This window comes from Oculina patagonica, chromosome 13, assembly GCF_052425735.1.
Source record: "Oculina patagonica isolate OP01 chromosome 13, crgOcupat, whole genome shotgun sequence".
NCBI lineage: Eukaryota > Metazoa > Cnidaria > Anthozoa > Scleractinia > Oculinidae > Oculina > Oculina patagonica.
The window spans coordinates 37,074,864-37,101,162 of NC_135770.1; the positions used below are offsets into that span (position 1 = coordinate 37,074,864).

The 26,299-nt window shown below is 37.7% G+C and overlaps 4 protein-coding genes across 6 annotated transcripts in view; 2 read left to right on the forward strand and 2 right to left on the reverse strand.

Annotated features, from left to right (window-relative positions):
- Positions 1 to 3,303: 3,303 nt before the first annotated feature.
- On the reverse strand, positions 3,304 to 7,392 carry LOC144634791 (uncharacterized). Its single transcript, XM_078493827.1, has 5 exons — positions 7,158 to 7,392; positions 6,190 to 6,284; positions 5,896 to 5,959; positions 4,471 to 4,530; positions 3,304 to 4,113 (listed from the first exon to the last, which is right to left on the reverse strand). The coding sequence occupies exons 1-5, from the start codon at positions 7,390 to 7,392 to the stop codon at positions 4,046 to 4,048; spliced, it is 522 nt and encodes a 173-aa protein (XP_078349953.1). The 3' UTR covers positions 3,304 to 4,045.
- Positions 7,393 to 7,464: 72 nt separating this feature from the next.
- LOC144634504 (inositol-tetrakisphosphate 1-kinase-like) lies at positions 7,465 to 19,552 on the forward strand. 2 transcript variants are annotated; one of them, XM_078493470.1, is made up of 12 exons: positions 7,465 to 7,697; positions 7,822 to 7,846; positions 10,562 to 10,687; positions 12,198 to 12,315; positions 14,666 to 14,764; positions 14,968 to 15,011; positions 15,566 to 15,658; positions 16,026 to 16,095; positions 16,546 to 16,619; positions 17,522 to 17,608; positions 18,277 to 18,358; positions 19,357 to 19,552. In XM_078493470.1, the coding sequence occupies exons 1-12, from the start codon at positions 7,591 to 7,593 to the stop codon at positions 19,467 to 19,469; spliced, it is 1,038 nt and encodes a 345-aa protein (XP_078349596.1). In that variant the 5' UTR covers positions 7,465 to 7,590; the 3' UTR covers positions 19,470 to 19,552. The 2 variants fall into 2 exon arrangements, with proteins under 2 accessions (XP_078349596.1, XP_078349597.1); XM_078493471.1 differs by having other exon boundaries at positions 14,980 to 15,011.
- Positions 19,553 to 21,941: 2,389 nt separating this feature from the next.
- On the reverse strand, positions 21,942 to 24,760 carry LOC144635879 (uncharacterized). The gene is made up of 2 exons (XM_078494992.1): positions 22,827 to 24,760; positions 21,942 to 22,627 (listed from the first exon to the last, which is right to left on the reverse strand). Exons 1-2 carry the CDS (start codon positions 24,676 to 24,678, stop codon positions 21,966 to 21,968), a joined length of 2,514 nt encoding a protein of 837 aa, XP_078351118.1. The 5' UTR covers positions 24,679 to 24,760; the 3' UTR covers positions 21,942 to 21,965.
- A 265-nt stretch (positions 24,761 to 25,025) lies between these two features.
- Positions 25,026 to 26,299, forward strand: part of LOC144635743 (protein unc-79 homolog) — a 33,351-nt gene continuing 32,077 nt past the window's right edge. For both annotated transcript variants that reach the window (XM_078494827.1, XM_078494828.1), the window contains exon 1: positions 25,026 to 25,366. In XM_078494827.1, coding sequence (XP_078350953.1) covers positions 25,330 to 25,366 — 37 coding nt within the window. In that variant the 5' untranslated portion in view covers positions 25,026 to 25,329. The remainder of the gene's footprint in view (positions 25,367 to 26,299) is intronic.

The window sequence follows — 26,299 nt, forward strand, 5'->3', positions numbered from 1 at the left end:
GACTCTTGCTTACGAGCGGTGTTGTGTTACAAAGATTCGATTTATAAGGGTTTGTATGGGAAACAACGGTTTTGCTTTAAAAGTAAAAAAAAATGTATATATTGTGAATAAAGTTGACTTACCCTGATTCGTTGTTTCATTCTTTGTTGTCTGCCAGCTTTTCAGGTCGATCCAACGCGTTTTCGGCGAGTTATCGTTATTTGTCCTTTTCAGGTCGATCCAACGCGTTTTCGGCGAGTTATCGTTATTTAGGACAAATAACGATAACTCGCCGAAAACGCGTTGGATCGACCTGAAAAGCTGGCAGACAACAAAGAATGAAACAACGAATCAGGGTAAGTCAACTTTATTCACAATATATACATTTTTTTTTACTTTTAAAGCAAAACCGTTGTTTCCCATACAAACCCTTATAAATCGAATCTTTGTAACACAACACCGCTCGTAAGCAAGAGTCACGTCCAAAGGTAATCTGATAGAGAGCTTGGGCCGCCTGTGCTAAAAATAGTTTTATCCGGGACTTTGGGATAAGGATTGTCACGCACGTGTTCCGATAAAAACTGTGAAAAGCATTGCTTCCAGGATGGATGCACTTTCGGAGCCCATCGTGGAAACAGATCATCAACAATTTTGTGTAGAAACAATGAAACGACTCAATATCCAGCGAAAGAACGGGGATTTTTGTGATGTAGTTTTAAAAGTTGCCGGAGATGGACAGACGGTCGACGAGATCAAGGCTCACAAGCTCGTGTTGTCTTCTGCAAGTCCCTTCTTCTACAATGCTTTGAAGAACGATATGAGAGAGAAACAAGAAGGTGTTATTCGCTTGGTGGAGAAAAGAAAGGCTCTTATGGAGCTTGTGGTTGAATATTTGTATACTGGTATTGTTAGCATAACTCTGCACAACGTGTTCGATTTGATAGAAGTGTCGGACTATCTGATGCTTTCCAGCCTCAAACTTTTGTGCGAAACCTTTCTTCTCAATAACATTACTATTTCCAATTGTATTTGTGCTTATCAATGTGCTACAACATATCTTTGTCAGAAACTTCAGCATGAAACAAGGGATTTTATCCTCGCGAACTTTGTCGCCGTTGCACAATCGGAGGATTTCCTTAACTTGAGTTGTGAGCAAGTCGAAGAGTGGATTTCAAACGATAAAATTATCGTTGACGGCGAAGAGGATGTTTTTGGTGTTATCTTGAACTGGATTCGAAGGGACGAAAGGTCAAGAAGCGAACATTTTTGCGTCTTGTTTGGTCACGTTCGTTGCGTGTTTGTCACGCGTGACTATTTATTCCGAGTCATTCTTCAAAACCAATTTGTTCAAGCAAACAACAGCAGTTTAAGATTAGTCTTGGAGGCCTTAAGATGGATTGCAGGTGGCACAGACGAATATTTCTTGGAGCAAACACCGAGAGATTGCTTAAAGACATACGAGGATGCCATCATTGCGTGCGAAAGAAATAAGTCAACATTGTGTTTTCTTCCGGAAGAGGATTGTTGGTACCAACTAGCACCAATGACTTCCCCCAGAACAAGTTTCACATCAAGCTTTTGTGACGGCAAATTATACGTTGTAGGAGGAAGTCGAGATGATGGGAACGTTGCCGAGCGTTATGACCCATCCCTTAATTGTTGGGCAGCTATACAGGCCCCCAATGAAGTGAATTTTCACATTTCTATTGCCACATTTCAGGGTGTTGTGTATGCCATTGGGGGTAAAGACAGTTCTGAGAGAAGGTCAAGTATTGTTCAGAGGTACATTCTTGAGGTAAACCAGTGGCAGGAAGTGGCGTCACTGAGCAGGGCTAGATCAAGTGTCTGTGCCGTGGCCACTGATCATCACTTGTATGCAATTGGAGGGTTAACTGATGAAAGAGTAGCTCTTAACCTTGCTGAAAGGTTTGATTTGGAGACGAACAGCTGGAGTACAATTGCACCAGTTCTTGGACCAAGAAATGGTGCAAGTGGTGTATCTTACAGAGGCAAGTTGTTCTTGTTTGGAGGTGTAAGATCAACTCGAACCTATGACATGTATGACATCGCACTAAACCAGTGGTCATGTATTCCATGTTTGCCTGCTCCAAGTCATTTTGGAAATGTTACAAATTTCAAAGGCCAAGCATTCGTCTTTGGCGACCGTGTTCGAGCAGAAAGTGTATCAATGGAAACGTCACTACAAATCTTTGACATGGAAAGACTTGAATGGAGGTTCCACAGAAATGATTTCTTGGACAATATGTCTTACAAAATTTGTACTGTGAGGATTCCAAGAACGGTTCTAGAAAATGCAATTCCACTCTAAAGAAGCACTGAGTTAACTCAATGACACAATTGACATCCTGTCATACTGTAATTTACTCCTCAGGGTATCCAGTCACTTTGTTCCAAGTCAGGTCGTTCTACAAATAGTCAGCGTGTCTCACACAATATAGTCAGAGCATACCAGAAAGAAATATTTAGTTAGAAAAAAAATAATTAATGTGAAACTAGTGAGAATGATTGACTTTGCCTCATTATTTTCCTTGCTGAAAATTTGTGCGCATGTTTCTTATTTTTGAAGTTTGTTATCGTGTTCATCGAACGCGGCCAATGCATTTCAAGCCCCAGGTTTTAAAAGCATATACACTTTCAAAAAACATCAAGCATGGAGTTCTTCACATTTTCATTGAGCAAATTCTTAACACTCTTGCCATTTAAAAGTAAAATGTTCTGACTATTCTTTGAAACATTTATGATGTGGAATGAAGTGACCATGGAACAAAGTGACCGGAAAGCCTCCTCAGAGAGGCATACTAATGACTGAAGTGCCAGGTGGGAGGAGAAAACATGACTAATCCAAGCCCTGGTTGGCTTTGGTTTGTTCCTGATTGAAACAAAGCATCACACCTGCTAGCTGTTGCAGGGTTTTTTCTAACACAATCTTGGCAACTGATGCCTTACTTTTGCATGAAAAATGTTAAAACACCCACTCATTCATCATATGATATGCTTGCCCTCATTGACATATAAAACATTAAAAAATCTAAATCAGCTACCTGATCCTACGGTAGTAAATGGAATCAAAGACGAGTTCTTAAAGAGTCTAATTAAAAATAACTGCAGCAGCTGCAATTCTTAAACACATAAACAGGAACAACATCGGTTGGAATGTTGAATTGAAATTGTTTATTTTTTATACAAAAATTTTGTTATGGTAAATGACTTTTTGTTGTAAGGTAATGTTAATTTTCTTGCATAATATCGAGTTAATGCTGTCAGCCCCAGGTTTAAAATATTTTAATAATTATTTTAAATAAGTATACATGTATGATTTGAGAGTTTGGTCTCACAACATAATAATTTCCCTTAGTTACCAGTTGAAACTTTATTCTTATCACTGTCAGCGTGGCAACACTGTGACGTTTAAAGGAGAACTTAAAAATTATATCACCTTTAGAAATATATTTTAAATGTTTCTCTACTGTTATGAGATATTAAAAGTTGTTTTAATAGTTCAGGAAAGCTTTACTTCATATACTGTGGTGGGTGCTCTTGGACTTGACTGATACATTATGTACATCATATGAAAGATAGGTAAAACTGCCATATGACATTACCATTTATAACAAACTTAGGGTGCTTTCCATTTGTCAGAACTGGCCAGTCGGTCCGGTGGTTTTGAATGGGAAATGGGCCTTTTGCATGGAATTTTTGCCCACAAATCCACCATTCTTTTTAGTTTTTAGGGTTGCGCCTCGCATGGGTAACTATTTTCCCGTTGGCGCAATTCCTTTTTGGTCCTTTTCTTTTATTGTAAAATTTTGAGACCAATAAAGTTGATAGCAATAGACAACATAACAATGTATAATATTTATGTATCATGGCTGATTTGTCAGGACAAATCTGACTAACAATGGAATTCTGTTCTCAAATTTACCGGTCTAGCAGGCCAGTTCTGACAAATGGAAAGCGCCCTTATTACTCCACCATGTTCTTAAGGCTTGTCACATGACCAATAATCAATGCAAAAGGCCTATCAATTAATCACTGGTGGACAAAATTAACTTTGTTTGTGTTTCTGAGCTTCAAGTTCTCTCCTCAGTATTGGCGACAGTTTTGGTAGAACACCTGCCAAAAAATACAATGACATTACAACAATGTCTAAAAATTATATTTAGCAGTGATTTTTTTGAAATCAGCTAAGAGCTTCAAAGTCCACTGTGTTTCCTAGTCTAACTTGCCCCTGGTTTGTATCCAAAAAAACGTACATTTTATAAGTGTTGGCCACTGCAAAGCTGACTTTGCTTTTAAGTTTTGGAAGACAAATAGAGACAGCTCACAGTTAAGAGTTTGATTCGCCATTTGCATCTTCACAAAAATTTCTACCAACACCACAAAATTAATAATCATGCCGCCATTTTCTTTTTCTGCTTTTGAGATTATCACCCAGCCTTTTTTAACAAATTTGTATAAAATATTTCTTACCTAATCTCTGTGATATCCTGATTGCTTTCTCTAATTTCCTCTGCTGTTTTCTGCAAACACCTTTCAGAGAAGAACAGTGTATTTTATAATTGTAATAATTACTTTTCTGTCACATACTTGAAATATTGATTCTTTTTTTAGCTCTGAGAGTTAAATGGAAGCAGATAATGCCAACATTCCCTAACAAAGAGTTTTTTTTTTATTTTTACAGTGCGACTAGCAAAATACGGAATGAAAATATTGTATGTTAGCAATAGATTTCCCACAAATTGTGGATATATGTACATGAGCTGCTTGCTACAGAAGCAATAATTTTGTGACCATGTTCATTGTTTTAACATGCAAACACTATTGGTCAAATTGTGTAGAATTTGTTTGGCTGGAGCAGTTACACTGTAATTATCTGTCAAAAGAAAATACAGATATTATAAAATTATGGAGAAAGAAAAAGCTAACAAGTGTATGCAGATTGTGTATGCAGAACTTAACATTACATCAATCATACTAAATGGTTTGAACCGTGTAGTATCAGGAGCTTGTATGAGGAGGGTGAATAGGGGTACGCAAATCCGCTGATTCGTGCTATTTTTTGGCTAAATCCGTCAATCTGTCACTATTTTTCGTTTAAATCCGAATCCACATTACTTGAAAACTTTGTGTGGTATGGTTTCACTCCAACAGACATTAAATGTTGTTTTCATGCCATTTTTCTAAGAAGTTTCTTTTTATTGCTTGTTTTTGCGACAATTCTGCCAACATACCGACGGACACCGACCAAAGTCGTTTAGTATGCACGATCTGAACTTCCTGACATGAAGAGTCCGAAATCCGCTCCAAAATTCTCAGCTAATCTGCAATCCGCTGTATTTTTCGAAATCCGCAAATCCACTCAATATTTTGCAAAAATCCACAATCCGTGCGCTTTTTAAGGCCAAATCCGTTGATCCGCGAACCTATTAACCCCCCTCTTGTATAGTGTACTAGACCACATTCATATTCTCGGTATTGGACTGGAACTAGCTTGAGAGCAATGGAGGCTAATGCAGGTAATCTTTTCAAATGCAAATGACATGAAGCTCTTTTTCATGATATTTCCCTGCATTAGCCTCCATTACATGCTAGTTCCAGTCCAAAACTGAGAATATGAATATGGTCTATTGTCTGGGATGTGAGGGTAGTTCTAAAGAGAACTGCTGCTGGTGACTGACCTTTTGACAACTGAGCCGAAGTAATCTACAGAGTCCAGTGAAAATATGTTAACAACATCATGCTTGACCCTGAAAATGACATCCCCTCACAATGTTGAAATTTCAGTCTTCATTCCCCAGCAACAGTTCTTTTCAGAACTACTCTCACCCAGACAATCACACTAGTATCGGACTGTATATTACATCAATCATAACAAGTAATGAATTGAGATTGTACCTGTCACTCTGCGATTGAGTATATACCCTTTTGGAGACATAAACTGAGATAAAAATAATACATCCTGTGAAAAAGAAAAAAATAATTAATTTATTAATTAAATGGTGTTTAAAATTGAAATTAGCTTTGGTAAGGAGACATCTTTCATTGCACATTCAGTTTGGGCACAAGCATGAAGCACGAGAAGACAGCCTTTAATGACAGCATTCTTTAAACATTCAGCATTTCAACATCTGTTCACTAAGCTGCCATAAAATTTGTTTAGCAAAGTTTCAAACAACAAATTAATCTTACTTTATAGTTAAATGTGATATTCCTTCTGCAGATTGGGCAGCCAACATCATCACTGTCCTTCATATTATCAACTGTAAGTTCTGAAGCTTTGATACCTGAAAAAACATCTGATTAATTTATAAGGTTTAGTCTGTCCAGCCTAATATCCTAAAATATCAATTGTGTGTCCTTACCGGGTGCATTTGTTAAGTGCACCCTGCAATATCAAAATGATGTCCACTTTAGGTACTTATGAGCCAAGTCTTTTATGACAGTGTAGCATGCATGTATAAATTTTCAGAGGGTTGCACTGTGCACACAGGGAGTGAAAATGGCTCTGCAAGAGTAATATCTCGTCCAGTTCTGTCAGAGCAATAATTTTGTAAAATTTTTGCAAGCTTCAGATTCTCTGCACTAGTTCACAAAGCCGAGATTTTAAGACTTGCCTAAAATTTTCTGAGACCCATTTTATATTTCAAGGATCATGCTAACCATGGTGCATTCGGGTACATGCCATGCCGAAGATACGCCAGACTTTTTTTAGGTCTGCACCAAGGTCCTCTATTATTCATACCTGCCGACTACAATCATTTACCAGTACACCGCACAATTTTTAAATCCACGCCAAAGATCTTTGTCGTAACCTACGCAGAATGCAGCCTGGCATTCTTATAGCACCTCAGGTTCTGTAAAATTTAGCTCTCTTGCTGTACTCTCATAAAACCAGGGTTTGTTAATTTTTACTCTTATTGGCCTTTCTCAGTCTCTGGCAAGTACAACGGCTGACACAGGTCAATGAAATGCTATTACAACCAGGTAACCTGGGTACAAATGTTATAAGATAAAATAGTAAGCTGACCAAGGCTGGTATAGTACCCAGCCAAGGTTCACAAAAACATGCCCTAAGACTTGGACAAATAGATGTTATTTGTATTCGTCCAAGAGATATCTACTTTAAATAAGAGCCGAGTAAAATATTGCCTACTAACCAAGCCAGTTTTGTAAACTGAAATTCCTGACGCCATATTTGTTTACCACCAAACTTGTTTTTGAAGTTTCTGCTCTTGGATCGCTAGTTCTTGAACGGTTTTTTGAACAAGTAACATAACTGGCGGGTTTTATAAAAGATGCACCCAACAACTGTGGAAAACGAATGGAATTAAGTTGACTAACAGCGACACAACCGAGGAACTTCGCTCGTGGAAGCAAATTTCTGGAAGCCATATTGAAAACTGCGAGAAGCTTGGGTAGGAATTTATATGTTGAACCGCTGATAGACAAGGATGGCAGTGGGCTCGCACGCATGGCAGCACTCGATATTCGTGAAGAAGGACACGCAGAAAATTATTCTTTCAAAATGAGATTCTCGAGGATAATTTGGACGATTGCTACTTAAGTGGATAAGTGGAGAATACATATACAATGATTAGAAGTAGCAACGGGCTTCTAAAGCGAAAGCGAGTTGGCTTCTTGGTCAGTCGTAGGAAAATGCGCAAGAGTATTTTTGACACGTTTATGCAGTTATGTGGGTGCGTTGCCACAACATTTTTAACTTGTTTTATGCAGTGGATTGATTGCATTGCAGTTGTTTTGTATTGCTATAAATACTGTCAAGATTTTTTGACATGATATATTATTATTCATTGTTTCTAGGAAAACCGGGATCGATTTGGTCGAGGTAAGGTTAAGCGATCCTTATAGCTTTTATCGATTATTAAACTCAGACATTGCACTTGTACATGTATATAAACTTATCATTTCTCAGTTAAAACGCTACCATGATAACATTAGCATTATTTAACGACTGTCTCTATAAATGATGCTTGAAATAAGGAATAAATTTTAAAATCTGGCTTTCGGAATATATATTTTTTTGTAGTCGCTTCGTGCACCATGCCGCAACATGTAAACATGGGGAGTTTCAGGGAGTTTAAATTAAAAACGCATGCAGCGGCCGAGTTTGTTTTGGAAATTTGCTGAAGACAATTTCAACCTTTTCTGCCATTTTAGAAAGGCGTCTGATTTGTATCCGTGATATAAGTAACTTTATTTACCTTTTCCAAGCATATGTAGTCTTCACTGACATTGAAACCAAAAGGGCTGTTTACTCATTTTTCGAAATTAACTCCGCCCAGTGGAAAAACAAGAATTTTGCTTTCAATTTTCTAAACGCCACTGAACACCTGTACGCGCAAAATAGAACTGCACTTTACTGTGAGTTTCCTCTTACTCTTGAAAAAAAAATGGTCCCAAAAATTATGATCATGGATAAATGACAGACTTGAAAATAAAGACCATTTCGACATATTATCAAATATAATAATAAATGAAGCATAATATAAGGATGAATATGAAATTTATTGAAATAATGAAATCCCAGTTTCTCTGTCTTTATACTCTAATAAAGATCAATCAGTTGACAAGCCTGTTCTTACTCATCTGAGATTGTATAGAAAGAAGCCATTCATCAGTGTAAAGACACAGAAACTAATATTCCCGTACTTTAATAAGGCGATCTTTGCTGATGTCATTGTTTTCCCTCATTTGCGCAAAACTTTCCATAGAGAAGGCATCATGCTATATACAAAGTGACTCCAGATAATTAAAGAGTTGTGAAACTTAATTATCAGTGAAATTATCAGCTCTTTGTGTGCAATATTCAAGGAGATATAAGCGTTCAAAAACTGCAAAATTTCTGGGTGGCAAAAGCGCTAATGAGCCCATACATTCTTTGTAAAATATCAAGTTTTCAAACCTGTGTCAAAGAAAAAGTATTTAATACAGCAGGTACAAATTTACCGCAAAAGTTAATTGTATCATTTACTTTCAATATTCAGAATTGATATTTTTGTAGCTTGATCCTCTTGTTAATGAGGCAAATATTGTAAACAAAGATTCCCCTATTTATGAAATTGCTAAAGGAGTGAAACCAATTCAATTTCTCTTAAAATTATTAACAGTGAAACTGTATTATGTTAAAACCTGCTGAATGTTTACAACAAAATCTGAGAGAAAACAAATGATCACAGCTTGCACAGCTGAAGTTTTTGGAACCAAAATATATTGAAATTAATGTTGAGATAAACATCCTCACAGCACAGGTTGTGAACAAAATAAAATGATAACATAAAAATATTAAGAATAATAATGAAAAATCTAAACTCATTAGTCCCTTAATTGCATTGAAAGTGCACCTGCGAGTTAAAAAGTGAACTAGAGATCACTGGTTTTAAACTGGGTAGCGTGCTGTATGTATGGTGCAGTACCATGGATACCTTGTTGGGCCAATTAGTTACAACCCTCCAAGTTTATTTTTTCCTCCGACTGCTCAAGTTTGGTCGCCAGTGAAAAATTTAAGCCGCTAAATTACCGGTAAGCTCATGCTTTCAATCCTTCTTCTCAATTTTAGTCGCCAGGCTGGCGACTTAAGTTCCAATTTAATCGCCAGCTCCAAATTTTTAGTCGCCATAAATGGTCTTAACTTAAGCTGCGTTCACATTAGGCCGAAACATGATTAGTCTCATCACGAATGAAACATGTTTCGTTGTGAAAAGTGTTCACATCAGGCAGTGCATTGCGCGAATCATGATTGAAACATGTTTAGTCTGATCATGATTGAAACTACCTTACGAGGTAGTTTCAATCATGATCAGACTAAACAAGTTAAAAATGGCGGACATGCGGTGAGGAGGCGAGTGCCCAAAAGCTTCAAATTTGGGCTTTCTATATGACCAAATGTTTACTTAAAATATGGGCCGGCTAATAAAGCGATACAATATGAATACTGATCGGTGATGGATAGAAAGCAGAATATTTGGCAGAATATCGCCAAGAAAGTTTACGACGGCCGCTACAAGCGCGCAGCATTGCAGTATTGCAATGAAACAAACTTCACAAAATAAAAATCTTCTGTTACCGACTGATAGCGCAAATTCTGACAATATTGTCTTCTTGCTAAACGCTTGAAAGCCCTGGTTTATCGAAGGGCTTGAAAATAGACAGAAATACACAGATTTAATGGAAACTTTATTGTAATTTCAAGCTATATTTTTTACCGTTAAATAAAGTGTTAGGATTTATGCAAGAACCGTGAAACCGCATAAATTACACACCAGGCATGAAACTTGTTTGAAACTGACACCTAATGTGAACAATGTAATAACAAGCATGTTTAGGTGAAACATGTTTCGCTGAAACATGTTTATTCTAAACATGTTTCGGGTTAAATGTGAACGCAGCTTTAGAGGATTGAGTTATGCTTCCTTACAGCTAGAATCTCTGTCATAAAGTGCCTAGTACAATGTATCCTCGACCTGTGTTAATATACAGAGAGTTTTATTGCTCTAGCAAATTATAGAGGTACTCATGCTCAGACAATTTTAATTTTCTCAAGGTTGACCTGGACAGACCACTTGAAGAGCAAGGCCCATTTGACCTTATAATACAGAAAATAACAGACCATATGGCAGCGGCTACTGATGGGGATACACAATCTTTAAAAACATTGAAAGGACTAGAGGTAATATTTATATATTTCATTGGGACTTTTATTTTACACCACTATGCAATTCACTTGGCATGATTCTTCATTGAATCTAAGACCCACATTAATTAAATTTGATTAATAACTTTTCTTTGTTTGATATGTACATGTAATGGTTTACAAACAAAAAAATTCACAACAACAACAAAAAAAATTAAACCAGACACATTACATGTAGACTTCGGATTTTTGAATTCATAATTTTTTTTTACAAGGTTCTTAATGGATAAACATTTTTAGACGATGAACAAATATTTTTAGTTGTACAACGTTATATAATGTTAATAGATAACTATTTGTAATTAGTTTTTTAAGGACAGTAGGTAGTTTTAGTACCGGTAGTTTCAATTATTGTATATTTTATATTTTAGATCTGTGACATTTTGTACTTCCTTTAAGATTTTAATACTTTATTATTTTTTTTTATATATTTAGAGGACCTCCCTGAAAACCACGTATTTACGTGGCGGGCGCTTCCTCTTTAAAGATTGTTTTATTATTATTTATTAATTATTATTATACCCCTGCATGAATGTAACTGTATAAGTTCATATACACTGTAATAATTTCAGATGCAGGGATTAGGAAGGACGTGCGCCATGCGCATATGGCGTATAAAGCTATGAAATAGCACATTTAAAAAGTACTTACCGGGCCTGTGATGTGCCCAAGCCGCAAAACAGCTAGTACAGTAAAATATACACTACTTTGTGAAAAGGTTTTTAATGTGTAAAATTTTCAGTTTAATGACGAATAAACAAGCGAAAACCACAGTGCCTTCGCTCTTTGCTTTGCGGTCGCTTTATTTTTGTTCCCAGATCTTCAACCCGGACTTTGCTTGCAAACGAGGCTCTTGCTCAGAGTTCCATGTGCTTTCTGTGTTTTCGTGTTGTCATCTGTTTTGTCACTCTAATAGGCCACTTTGAATATATTTACATCTCTTATTAGCCTCAATTGTTTAAAGTCAACATGCCTACCAAAAAGTGTTAAAATTGGACAGCTCTTAGAAAAAATTGACGACATTTTTCACCACGAACGTCAAGTCCGCCACAACTGAGCAGAATCGTGATCCTGTAAACAATGACGAAAACGAAGGACTGGTGAAACGACTCACGATCAAAGTGTATCCTCCAAGCATTCTAGTTCTGAGGAGCGAAAATTTCACATCCAGTTCAGAATCTATAGTTTTATCTCAATGAAATTGTTACTTTTGATGGAATAACGTTAAACCTGTATAATTTCATTGTGTAAGTTACAGTACTTGATATGTAATTTTTATTAGCTATATAAGATCTGTGACTTTGCATTTTTACTTTGCTTGAACCAGTGTGAAATACAAGCAATAAAGAATATGTAACCTTTGTTGAATTTTTTTCCTGGCCCATTAATTTACCCTGATGGCCCAAACGTTTTATAAATGGCCCATAACTTTCCAATGACAGGGGCCATGGGCTCATTTGCCTGTTTTCCTTCCTAATCCCTGCAGATGTACATCAAAGATCACCCAGAAGTGATTGTCATTGATCCAATGGAATCTGTGCATAAGTTGTTTGACAGAACAACAAGTTACCAGATAATGAAGGAATGTGAAATCCTGGAGGAAGGTTGGTTTGATAATCGCCATTGTAATATGTGCAGCAGTTTAGACTTTACCTTTAGACCATTAGAATATGGCTGGAGAGATGTCCAGGAGGATTCTTATATGAAAGAGGTGGGATGTTTGGTGTTAAAGTTTGAATTGAACCAGAAACCCATAAGGGTTGAAACGGTAATGTGCGCACAGCGTTTGAATATTCGTTTTGCTAAGTATCATATTTGGAAACACGAAGAATTTGTACATGAATGCTTTATACACGTAATGACACATGCAACATAAATTTTGGTTTTGCGGTAAGTGGACTGTCCACAGCCCTCTATTTTTTCGTGTTTTTTCGATCAATGAGCGCGTGGTGAGAACGGCGAGAGAACTGCCCGGGACGCCAGTGCAAAACAGAAGAAGCAAGGGGGTGGGGGCCGGGAGCTAAAAAAATAGAGGGGCTGAAGACATCTTTGGAAATATTGAATTTCCCATTTCTCCAGAAACGGAAAATTCCAATTGGTTGAAGGGCGGCGAAAATGTCATCCCCTTGACAACGGCCGTTCCTGATTGCTTGCATCCGGCGTCTTGCAGTTTGCTCGAGTAGTCATCACTTTCGACATGCTGTGTATGCGATGGATCGATTATTGGAACGCTCGTTGGAGAAATTTCTAAACGTTTCGTCGCTCAAAGACGAGCAGAAAGAGGCTGTTCGCCACCTTTGTTGTTCGAAGGACGTAGTTGGAATTTTACCGACTGGCTTCGGGAAAAGCCTTATCTACCAGCTGTATGCTTCGGCGAAACAAATGCAAGAAGATGGGAATGTTGTTGTTCTTGTTGTTTCGCCGCTAAAAAGCATCATGAATGATCAAATTGAATCACTAAATGGTCAGCATAACTTTTGCGGCATAACTTTTGGCGAATCACTTGGCTGGCATAACTTTTGCCTCGCCGAAGACATGTGAGGCAAACGTGACATTCTTTTGAATTGCTCGTCACGATCAACTTGTCTTATAGGAGATTCTACGCCATCTATCAGTCAGGCTAGAGATTTCTTTATAAATTCAATATTGCTTGCTGCACTTCTAGCTTTAGATGCACAAGATGCACACACTCTACTAGAACGAAATTCATCTTCTTGCACTGCAATTCCCAGATCGACCAAGACGTCTGCCAACGTTCGCCGTAAAACACCTTTGGGTTTTGGCTCAACAAATAAATTTTCTTTAGAGATGCACGATGTCTTGCCAAAGTTCCCCAAGCGAATCGCGAATGAGCACCCGCATATTCTGCAAAAATCGGAGGGACCACTTGATTTCCACTTTCTGCCTCTTTTTACAGGATTTTTGGGGGTTGAAGAAGTCGTCTCAGACGACGTCCTCAACACCGAAATAAAAACTCATGTGTTGTTGTCACCACATGTGTAGCTGTTTCGTTAACTGACACTTGTAGTCAATTAAACAAGCACTTTACCGCTCAAATTTTAATGGTCCGATTTAATTGAAAGGTCAAGAAGCGGAGTTGTAAATTACTAGGCGATGACAAGGGGAGGAGTCTAATACTTCCACTTTTATTCAAAGATGTCTACAGCCTCTCTATTTTTCTTTCACTCGTTTCCCGCCCCCCTCCACCCGCGCGCTTGCGCTTCGCGCTCGCTTCGTTTGCTTTTTTGCGTTGAAAAAAGCGAGAGGCTGTGTAAAGTCTATGCGGTAAGTTGCTTGAATTTCGACCTAAACGTCGTAAATTTCTTACAGAAACTAAAGAAATACATTAAGTGTATCGAAGCGAAGTTCTCCAGACTACTTCAAGAAGATGAAACAGGAGAATTTAACCAAATTTAACTTTATACAACCAAGCTTGTTCAAAAACAAGATTACGCCATCGAGTGTGAGCTAGCGCGCGCTGTGAATTTAATCCAAATATAGTAATTTTGATTGGTTAAATGTTTCTCATGATTTTCCAAATATGGTACTTAGTGTAAACGAATGTGCAAATGCTTTGTACAATGCGAATCATAGGGAGTTACACGTTTTAACCCTTATGGGTTAATTCTGATTGAACGCATAAATAAGACAAATCAGGGCATGACCCCTGGTTGATTTAGACCACCAACACAGTAGGACAGTGTTTTTTTTTTTTTAATTTCTTCACGTGCAAGCCTATTTGAGACCTGTCACTAATAAAAAATATTTGGTGTTCTGGTCTGAGCACCCCAAGCTAAGTGAGGCCAAAATTTGTTATTAACACCCCTAAGTGAGATGACAAGCATCACTGTCCCTTTCATATAGGAGCAGGTAACATCATTCACGAAGTCAGGCACTTAAAGGATGCAATTAAACACATCATTTATATTACATCTATTATATTTTATTTTTCAGGAGTGAGAGTCTTTATTCCTAATTTTGTGCAAATTGATGAGCTTGATTGTAAACAAAACCTAATGAAGATTGAGAATGCTGGTGTTTTATTCCCAATGAGTAAGTTTACAAACAAAAGTGAATAATTCTTAATAAATTATACTAATTTGGTGTCAAATGCATTAATGATTATATTTAATTAGTTCATGTATTGAATGAGTTAGAACCAGGGCATAATGGCATCAAAGGCATAATGGCATGTGTTTACAGTTCCCTTCTTGGCCTTGATTGATGTGGTTGATGAATTTTTATTTGTGTTTCAGTTTGTAAAACAGTCATTGGTCATGGATCAGAGACATGTCATGAGGTGGGCATTTATCTAATAAAAAAATTAAATATACAGTCTGTAGTAATTTTAGTCCTAGAAACTGGTAGGACCAACCTTTCAAGCAAGCTCTACCCTAGTAATTCACTATTAATAATAAATTATTATTAATAATGATTTATTTCTAACATTTGACCGTAAAAATGAGTGAAAAAACTGAACAGTGTCGTCTTGGCACCATTGTCAAGTAACAATTGGTATGAAAAAGATAATTTATACCAAAAGTAAAGTTGTGAAATAGAATAAATTAAATTAAGACTAAAAATAACTGTTCAAATGGTGTCCATTCCAGTGAGGTGTTATGAGAGATATGTTTCGGATGAATGGTTGTAATTTACCATTACCAGTGAAATAAGTTTTGTGGTGTGCTGAGATTTTGTGGCTAGCTCTTTTAATTATGTGAAAGATCATGGACTAAATAAAAATGTGAAATGACTTTTTTATTTACAAGGAAGCTCTTATACATGTATGTCACCTGTAATAAATTATGTGTCCAATGTTGGCTTAGTAATATCTACTTCTTAAATTCATTTCAGATGGCACTGATATTTAACAAGGAGGGTCTCAGTGATCTCACACCTCCTTGTGTTGTTCAACAGTTTGTCAATCACGATGCCTTGTTATTCAAGGTATGCAATTAAAAGACTAATTTTAAAGATGATTTCTTTGTTGTCTGGTTATATGATTGTACGTACATTCAACATTGCATTGCAGACTTTGATCAGGGCTTGGAAAAGAAAAAGATGTAAATTCTAGCTAGCTCTTAGGACAAGCAAGTCTCAAATTTTGTTTTCCTGGACAGTTGCATGCTTTTCTTAGTTTACATTTTTAATCATTTTAAGTCAGCTTATAACGTGCCTGGCCCTTGCCCATGGGCAGGAAAATCTGCTCATCCTGGAGGATGGAAAGCCACTTTTTTCAAGCCCTATTTGATGTTTTTTAATGAATTTTGTCATCCAATGCTCATACTAATTGGCATACATCTCTTATTGTCAGGTATTTGTAGCAGGAAATAACCATTATATTGTCGAGAGACCATCAATTAAGAATTTTTATAATGCTGCGGGTGAGTTTTGTTACATTTTATCTTAAAGGCAATTGAAGGAAATGAATTTAGCATGGTAATGATTCATAGTTAATGATATTATAAGTTACAGTTAACATGTTGTACCACTTGTTAATTGGGAGGTGGGGTGGCCTAATAGTTAGTGCACAGGACTCCAGATGGAGCGGTCTGGGTTCAAGCCCAGGCCGGGCACTGTGTTCTCAGGCAAGACACTTTACTCTCATAGTGCCTCTCTCCACTCAGGTGTATAAATGGGTACCGGTGAATATAATTTTTTTTATTGTTGTGGGGTTACCCTGCAATGGACTAGCATCCCATCCATGAGGGAGTAGAAATGCTCCTAGCCATGAAATGCTGCAGAAACTGGAATAAGCTCTGGCCTGATGAGCCACTTGGCTCGACAGCAGGCTTTACCATTACCAGTAAATTAGATGTTTTTTTTATCAACAGCCAGAGATATGAAAACAATCTTCTTCTCATCACACGATGTTTCCAAACCTGACTCAGGTTCCTATCTCAGTGAGGTGAGAAATGTGCTTCTTTTTTTCCTTTATAAAACCTACACCCAGGGTTTTCATTAAGAATTGTAATAGCAGGAGAATAGCGTTATTTAACCGGAGTATGATTTCTTAAGGTTCCGCATCTTAATAAAAAGTAGGTACAGACCTTTGAAATTTAGCCGGAGAACTCTACGTAGTAGCGGGAGAATTCTCCGATCTCCGATGCCTAATGAACACCCTGTACACCATGTTTTCCACAATCATGTAGATGCCAGAGGATTTTTCCCACCCCTTGACAGGCTCACTCTTCTTCTCTGATACACATCTCATGGTTACTGTACAATAATATTACAGTTGAACCCATTGATCTAATCACCAGTGGTTCATATTTATTATTAACAATAATTTATAAAATAGATTTAGCCAAGCCTAAAAGCAGAGCTCCCCGGTAATTCACTTTGCCTTTATTTAAATATCTGAATTCACTGACCACAGAGGGGAGAAAAATTAGGACTTGAGCCCACAATCCAACAGAAAAACCATTTTCCAGTCAGTGGGTCAGCGGCTGACTTTAAAAAAACACTTGACCTCGATGAGTTATACACCTGAGCCTGTGATGTGATCATGTGATGCTGGTCAGCAACACCTTGTATTGAGAGCTGTCAATTGACCATAACGTGGATGCCCAGTATCAAAGAGGTTAGGGTTAATCTATTTCTGAAGTGCGCGACGGGCGTGCATACATACATGCCCGCGAGCCATGCCGCTAGCCATGATGCATATGACTATGAAAACTCAAGTTCATGGTTTTCCAATTTCTGTGCATTTTCTATGGTTAACGGGCTCCACTCTGCGGCTCTTCGGGCTGCTGACCTCAGCTATTATTATTATAATCACAAAGTTGATATGCATTGTTTTATTTACAGCTGGATGAGGATGACAACAATGACAGTAGCATAGCACTTGATGAAAATCTTGTTTTAAAACTTGTAAGGAAACTTCAACCAAAATTGGTAAGTCATTTTTTCTTGACCGTACTATCCGTTTTGATGGTGTGTTCGTATAGTAGCAATGGGTAAAACGAGATAGACATGGTGACGTAATGGCTAGTGTACGTACTGGATACTGACCCAAGAAGTTCAGGTTGCAGTCTTGGCCAGGGTAGTTGTATTCACTTCTTGGTTAGGACATTTCACTCTCATGACACCGCCCAATTGGTAGGAAAACCTGTCAAAAAGCTGGGGTGGGGGAGAGAAATGTGTTGTTCCAGAAAATATCCCAGGGTTAGTACAGGTCATGGTAACCTGGAAAGTCATGGAATTTTAGAATTTCATTTTCCAGGCCTGGAAAGTCATGGAAATGATATTGATTGTACAAAATAAATTAGGCAGTTTATTTTTTGTAAAGAAAAGGGTAAAAATGTACCCGAAATTAATATAATTTGTGAAAATTTGCAAGAAAAATGGTCAAATTTAGGTCATGGAAAACTGTGAAAAGTCATGGAAAAGGTCATGGAATTTAAATATGAGTATGAACCTTGTATCCATATCCCTCCCATGGAAAGTTTTTTGGTTTGAATCCCCCACCCTTTTGGAAATTCCATAGTTTCCTTTATGAGTGTCACCTCTTCTTATACAAATTTGCGAAGTAATGTCTGGAATGTTTTCTTCCTTCCAACCAGAATTTGACAATGTTTGGTATTGACATTGTTGTGGAGAAAGGCACAGGGCACCATGTTGTAATTGATATCAATTATTTTCCTGGTAAGTCTGCTTTTTTGCAGTTTGTGATCATTGAATTCAAGTCCAAATAATGAATACTGTTGAAGATGACTGATTTCTATTCTTAACCCTTTACCCCCTAAAGTAAAAGGTCTTTTTCATAAATTAAAAAAATATAAATTGAATATCCATATATGATATGCCATTTGAAAGGTGGTGATCAGTAAATTTCATCAAACACTTTTAACAATATTAATAAGAAAAAAGTTACAACTTCAAAAAAAAAAAAATAATTAGTCAAAATATTAAAAAGAAAAAGATTCAAAAAGTTGTTTATCTCCGATCCGTATCTGTTCGGTGTACCGCTAAACTATATCTTACTCAGGGATGCCACAGTCAGGAAAAGGCCAGGGAAAAACAAATTAAAATTTTTCAAGGTCAGGGAAAATCTCAGTTCTTGACAAAGTCAGTGAAAAGTCAGGGAATTTTGGCTGAAACAAAAGTCCAAAATGGATTTGTTGATGAAGTCAAATGTCATGCGTTCAAAATCCTCTGAAAAGCGTAAAGAGGTCAAAAATGAAGAGAATACTTGTCTGCAAAAGAAGCTGAAGCAAATGTAAAAAAGGTTGAGTTTGTTTGTTAATTCATGTAATTCAAGGTCAGTGAAAAGTCAGGAAATTTTTGGTTTCTAATGAGTGGCAACCCTGTCATGCTGTGCAGCTGTATCACCACAAATGTATCAGGCAAAAATGGTCAATCATGTCAGAGGGAGAAGGTACAATCTTTTATGCTTTCAAATGCAGATCCATCCAAGACAATTTTGGTGCCAAAAATTCAAATCAATTTGTGGATAAACATTGACCACTCTATGACATTATGTGTCCGTTGGCACTCTTAGGGGTTAAAGGGTCCAGTAATATAGCTGCTCAAGTAACTTTGTACTGATATTGAAAGGAGACATTATCAAGCATTCTTTATCCTTTAAACTGCAGTGTTATTACTAGCTAGTTTATTTATGTGTCTTTTGGTTCAATTCTCAGGCTATGAAGGTGCTCCAACATTTCCAGTTGATTTTGCAAAGTATGTTCATGACTTACTCGACAAATCACATACAAAGGAAAGGACGTCTGCCACTCCAATAGTTATCAGCTGACAAAGGCATTTCCACCTAGCAAACCTTTTGTTAGTGTGCTTATTAAATAAACCAAGAATACAATAATTAAGTGTAGCCCAAGTCAGTAAACAAATGCCACTCTTCACATGTTCAATTCTTGCTTGGTTTTAAAGGAGCTGTGTCAACAATATGGTTTAAAGTCTAAGGTGAAAAATCTCTTTCAAATAGTAGGAATCCTTGTAATAACAGATTTTTAAGGCAGAAAATTGTGAAAGGAATAACAATAAACCAATAATAAACAAGCGTTGTTGCTACTGAGGAAGAATAAAACAAGTTACAAACAACAAACTTGAAGAATGGGCCACATTTTCCAAGATGTTCGTAGCTTCATGACATAGCTCCTTAAACTATTTGTTTACAAGTAAGATTAAATCCATAACTCTTTGCAGGTCTCTGTAGAGTTACATTATTACTATGGAATTCTTTTGTTTAAATCTTGGGCATCTTTTGAGTGAAGAAAGGATTTACTATGAGAAGAGAGCGCTCATTTTTTACTGAGGCTAAATAATATTTAGTGGTTAATAATTAAATCCATCCTTGACTAGTCATATCAATATCAGACTAACAATTACTAGATAGATGTAAATTTATTTTTAAATAAGCTCTGTAATAGACCTTTTTAGCACCATTAGAATATGGACAGCCCCTTTTTTCTCAGTCCCTCAAGTGTGAAGTGAAAAACGTGTGCAAGTTGAAAAATGGCTGTGGGATTGCCTTCAGATTTCCCAAGCCATTTTTGCACTGACCTGTGCTCTTTTTCACTCCATGCTTCATGAACTAAAAAGTGGCTGCTCATTGTCCATACACCATTGGCTCTTCTTTTATTTGTGTGATGTTGCATTCTTTACTCTGAAGAATTGTTTCTTTCATTTTAAATTTTATTCAGTTCATTTCACAGAGAATAGCCCAATTTCGATATATTAAAATTCAGCCTAAAACAATAGACCTCAGGACGAGGCTCCGGGGACTAAACTATAGAGTTTGTGGGGTTTATTGCCCAGAGCCTCGTAGTGATGTCTATTGTTTGAGGCTGAATTTTAAAATATCGAAATTGGGCTATTGCATTATTGTTAGGTGGATAAAGTATCAATTCTTCAGCCTAAGTGTCATTATTGTAACAAGCTAAAAGGTGTATTTCAGAACTCTTTAGTGTCATGGGGTTTTCAAGTTATGCTCAGGAAACAGTTTAAGTTACCAATTTGGAGAGTTTTATTAGATAGTGTGAAACACAATCCTACCCACAGAATTGATTCAGTTGTTTTTGCAACTTTACTTTTAGCTATATTTTACATCCAGTATTTTGTAAAAAAAAATTGAAATTCCTTTTAATAATAAAAAATTCCAACACAGAACAACCCTTGAATTCACTTAAAATTAATGTGAAAATTCTCTTAACAGTGTCCATACATTCCATACCATTCTAGTTGGGAGAATTTAAATTTCAAGATTATCATAATTCTGTTTCATGATCAATTCCTCATACCGTAATTTCCTCAGGGGCTTTTTTAAATGTTTTGCAGCGACAAAAGTGGGGATTATACGGAATTAAGTTTCTAGTTTAGCAAAATGTTGATAACTTTCAGAATGGGTTAGTGGTAGGGCATGAATGATGATTGTAACATTCCACACATAAAGCATAAAGCATTCTGTAATGGTCAACAGACATCTTAAGGTTAATGGTATGTCAATTGCCCATTTGACTTCCCTCTGTTTTTGTGGATACATGATTCTGAGTAAATCTGAATGTAGCAATTTTCCAGAGTTGAATGTGATAAGAACTTTAAACAATAAACAACTTTCACATTGTACTTGGAATTGGTTTTAAATTATTTAGCTGGGTCTCTCACCACAAATTACAGGTGACAAGTATATTAGTTAGTTGTACCCAATGACCATACCGCAGTCACAATATGTTAATTCAGAAGACATCCATGTTGCTCCAACAGATGACTTTTCTTTGTTTTGACACCACCCCTCCCCCTCCTGATCTTTGGAAATTCCAGTTTTGCAACCTACTTTTCCGAAAGGACCATCCGCCTCAGAAGAATTTTCAGTGACCTTCCTTGGGTGGCTATGGATAATTCTTGTAGTATAGCTGCACATTATTGTAGAACATGTATGGAACAGGGTTGGGCATTCAGATTGTCAAAATGGAAGAACCACCCCAAAGAAAAACAACTGTTTAACACTGATGCTCTTAGGGCCTGTTCACTTGGGAAAAGTTGCCCTTAGTAGGTGGGCTATCCTCCACCCCAGGCGAGAGAGCTTTTCATACATTTCTTTATAAATACAATAGCAGTTTTTTATGAGAAAGTTAGGGCAAGGTTTGGTTCAATTTGCAAGGACAACTTTTCTTCAAGAAACAGGCCCAAACATGCTGTATTGCTTTGTCTGTGAGTGAGATAGGGAAAGATCATCGGTGAACAATAAGAGACTGTTATCCCAGGCCACCCAAATAAAACAAAACCAAAGGCACTAGTAAGTATATCCCAGATTAATTGCTGGAGGTGGCAGGTCCAGCACTGCACGCTGATCATTGTCATCAATACTACCATCTGATGTCACATCTGTGTTTCTGTTCTGAGGTTCAGAGCCAACAGAGTGGAAGTCATCAGAATAACTCCCTTCACTTCCTTCTTTCTGATCTTTGGATGAACCAGAAGAACTCCTTGCCCGATCAACAGACGTTTCAAAGTCCTGTTCTGATGTTGTGATCTTTTGCTCCACACTTGTAGCCCCATCAATCTTTGCCTTTAACCTCCTGGACTTAGCTTTAACAGGAGAACGTGATGACCTGACAGGTCTCGCCGACGCTATAGAGCTCCCTTGGGAATGTGACACAGATGCTTTTGAACTACCTTGGGAATGTGCACTTGCAGATGAGTCGTCTGGATTAGATTTTTGTTTCAGATTTTCATTGTCTGCACTGTTGCTTCTAGTAAAAGCCAAATGAAATGATGCCTGTGCATCATTCTCTGTCCCTGAGTCCTCAAAGTCCTCGGTGTACATAGTCATTGCCGACCCTCCTCGTATGTCATCCAGCTCAGCACTTATGATCCCTGTATTCCCATAAACGCCAACTGGGGGCTGGTCTGTGGCCCATTCCCTTTCTTGATCACTTGTCTCCTCCTGTTCGCCTGAAATCAAAACAAGAAGCTGTTTAGATGTTGTCAATCATATATCCCCCTATAAACAGTACCACAAGAAAATACTGGTGGGTAGCTTAATTAAAATGGAAATACACCTGGGTTAGAAACTTAAATGTTGAAGCTCTGATCACTCCTCTGGAACTGAAAGGATTATTTAACTCCCACTTACAAAATTGGGCATACATACCTTCCACTTGTGGGATAAAAATCTCCAAACTATTTTGACTCTTTAAACTTCTGGCACTTTCAGCAGTGGATGGAATTACTTCAGCACCTGTCTTTGCAGTGATCTCTTTTGTCACTTCTGTGGTTGCAGGGAACCCACTTTTTTCCTGGTGTGGTTGCTCTGTGGACAACTGTTGAGTGTGAACCTGCACATCTGCTGTCTGTTTTGGTACAGCCTCTCTTTCTTTCGGCTTCTTTGATTTGTCTATTTTGTATGTCATTCCTAAATCACCCGACATGTGTATTGAACCTCTCTTAACATTTTCCTTTTGAGGTAAAGCTCTTCGCTCTTCACAAGGTCTGGTTCTGTTTGGTAACTTGTCCTTTTGGTTGATCTCGAGCCTCATCTTCTGTGTTCTTGTCATTCCGTATGTGAGGCTTGTCTGCTTGAAGCGCACCCTTTGTCTGGGTAAACCAATCACTGAGGTTTGAGGCCTCTTAGGAGGTGGAACTTGATGAGTTTGCTTTTTGTATGTTTTACTTTTCCCTAAGCCTGTACCAGTAGCTGGCTGTTTACTGCTGCTAACTGTTTGTGGACGTCTAGGTGAGGCTTGAGATTGACCACTCGGCTGTGACCTGTCCGTGATTTGTTGTCCTCCTGTTAAGCAAGACAGCTCTTGAAGCAAGGCATTTAAAATCGGCAAATGACCATCTGGTGTTACACCTTTCAGGTTATACAAGCCATTTATCAATTCATCTTGACCTCTGTTATGTCGAGGTCCTGAGGAAGGTGTCAACAATTTTTCATCAGTTTGTACAGAAACTGATGTGAGTCCGATGGTCCCATCTGTCTGAACTACACCAGGATCATAATACATGAAATCCACATCACTGCTGTCACCTTGGCCAACAGCTTGTCTGTATCTCATTCCATTATTATTTGAAGAACTCAGCTCTATACCTTCCCCTTTTGTTGCGGGATTAGATCTGTCACAAGGAGTGGAGTTAGAAAAGTAACTATAATAAAGAGGAGGAGGGCAAAACGTGTTTGTAATTACTACATCTTCCTCACTCTCCCTTCTTTGGTGATCAAGTGTTCTAGAACTGTTGTTTGCAGCATGGAGGTTTGTTTGAACCTCCACATGTTGAATATTTGGTCTTTGTGTAGCTGTAACATTTTCATGACTGTGTTCACCTTCTGTTTTGAATTCCTTTTCAGTTAAATTTCTTGATTCAATTTCAGGCAGTACTTTCTGCAAGGCACCCTTGACAGCTTGCTCGACTTTTTCACTCGTTTCAACTTTTTCACTGATCCTCTTCCCCAAGGATTCTGTAGGAATGTGTGGGATAAGTGAACCACCTAAACTCAACAACCTAAAACCTAATTTTACTTTTGCTATGGAGGAGCCCATGAGATTGTACACAGAAAAATCACCCTCATCACGGTAGAAAGCAGGAACTGCAACGCCTTTTTCGTAGACATCTGCTGAAATTTTGTCTATCGCCTTTTTCAAAGAAATCAAAGTGCTGCCTATAAGAGTAGGCTTTCTTGGCCATACATCCATCAACATGGCGTACAAAGGGACCGTTTGTAGTTGAACTAACAAGGTATCTATGCTTGCTTTGAATAAGCAGGATTTCCCTTTACGGAACTGGAAATTCCCAAAGCGATCCTTGAGCTCGTAAAGGAAGGATTCTTTGCCGTCCATGCGAAGTCTTTGCCGTATTTTCTCGGCGTCTAGAGGAGAGACGTGGTGTATTATCATTGTAGGAAAATCCAACAGACGAAAGCACAACGCTGGTAGCTTGCACGGCACTCGAAGCTCTTCCACGCTTTCCACGTGTACTTCTAAAGAAAACAATGTCTCAGCCATGTCCAGGGGATAATTTTAGCCTGCAAATTCCATAAGTTCCTTTGACACAAAATATTTGAGAAAGCTGAAAAAAATCCGCACTTCTTTACTTTTCGCGCCAAATATTCGTTACCAGCTTTCCGCTCGGTTTTCGTTGTGTATTTGCTACGAAATGTCCCATACATCACAAATAAGTGGTTTCCAAAGGAAAATAAAAATATAAATTAACTTAAGTTTAAATTTAAAGAAATTTCTAACAAATAACTGTAACCAGTTTTTTGAATGTCTGGTGGATGTTTTGGTTTTACAATATTTTTACCAGGAGACTCTTTGCCTTGTCTTACATGACGACGATTTTGAAAGAGTCGAAAATAAACATGGCTTCTGTTTGGAAGAATATGTTAATTTTTTTATCAGACTTCTGCGATTTAACACATGAAGATCATCGGTTTTAAGTCGCAATAAAAGGCGACAATTAATAATAATCTGCTGTACAAAGAAATGGCATAAAAAAAAACTTATACAGAGGTTTCATCTGTTTAACGCGAATGCCAGTTGTGAATGATCAGAATTTCTCTGTGTGATGGCGGCATGCTAATGAGAGGCGGACAGCTGTTTTCTGGCTTGAACAATTTCCGATCACCGTGAGCCGAGTAAACGAAGAAAAAGAAAATGTCGAGGCATCTGAAGTCGACACGAGCTGATCAGTGTAAGTACAATGAACTAACATCAATCAATTCAGTGTGTATAATGTGTGTATCATGTTGGATTCACTGATTATTGAATTGCTCATTTTACTGTGTAGTAAAAGAACACTAAATGATACCTTTCTGCCAAGAAACATAGAATCCTTGAATTGTGGAATAATGATAATATATATTGTGTGTGTAAAGTGGTATCAGATCCTCAAAATTATACTTCAGCCTACATGTAATACATACACAATATTGTCAGGAACGTTTTAAAAATACACAGCAGGGTTATTTGTAATTTCACAATCTAAATACAACAGACTTATAAAAAAAAAAATACAGCGAAGTGCGCATTAAAATGTTTGATAAGAGGAAAAATATTCACTGTATGCAGTCCACGGTATGTACCCCAGTTCTTGAAGAATGCAAACAGATTGTCATGCAGCAGAATTCAAACTCCCCACCTATCTCATTAATCTCGGAGACAGTCGGCACGGCATGATGGTGTACTGGATTACAGATCAACTGGTCTAGGTTCGAGCCCTGGTTGGGGTTATTGTGTGACATGTTCTTGGACAAGATACTTCATTCTGACTCAAAGTGCTTCTCGCCACCCAGGTGTATAAATGGGTACCGGCAAATTTAATGGAGGGGGGGGGGGTAACCCTTCAATGAACTAGCATCCCATCCAGGGGTAGAAGTACTCCTAGTCACTTAAAAACCAGGATAAGCTCTGGCCTGATGGATCACTAGACCCAAACACAAACTAAACTGTCACCATACTCACCCCTATTCACCTCTTTCCCCATATGTACCTCACTATCTTTGTGGTCTGCATTCCTTCTCCCAAACTCACCCCTACCTCTAATATATAGATTTAGGCACGCCTAAAAGCGGAGCTCCCCATTTATTTAATTTTCACTGGAGCTTACAATGTTTTCATTCTAGTG

Excerpts from the sequence above, each read along its gene's own strand:
- LOC144634791 (XM_078493827.1), bottom strand. The coding sequence starts at position 7,392 with ATGGCTTCCAGAAATTTGCTTCCACGAGCGAAGTTCCTCGGTTGTGTC. Across the intron at positions 5,960-6,189 it reads ATATCACATTTAACTATAAA|GATGTATTATTTTTATCTCA; the intron begins GTAAGATTAATT and ends TCTTTTTCACAG. Across the intron at positions 4,531-5,895 it reads ACTCAATCGCAGAGTGACAG|GTGTTTGCAGAAAACAGCAG; the intron begins GTACAATCTCAA and ends CTTCTCTGAAAG.
- LOC144634504 (XM_078493470.1), top strand. The coding sequence starts at position 7,591 with ATGATTAGAAGTAGCAACGGGCTTCTAAAGCGAAAGCGAGTTGGCTTC. Across the intron at positions 15,012-15,565 it reads GATCAGAGACATGTCATGAG|ATGGCACTGATATTTAACAA; the intron begins GTGGGCATTTAT and ends AATTCATTTCAG. Across the intron at positions 18,359-19,356 it reads TGATATCAATTATTTTCCTG|GCTATGAAGGTGCTCCAACA; the intron begins GTAAGTCTGCTT and ends TTCAATTCTCAG.
- LOC144635879 (XM_078494992.1), bottom strand. The coding sequence starts at position 24,678 with ATGGCTGAGACATTGTTTTCTTTAGAAGTACACGTGGAAAGCGTGGAA. Across the intron at positions 22,628-22,826 it reads TTTTATCCCACAAGTGGAAG|GCGAACAGGAGGAGACAAGT; the intron begins GTATGTATGCCC and ends TTTTGATTTCAG.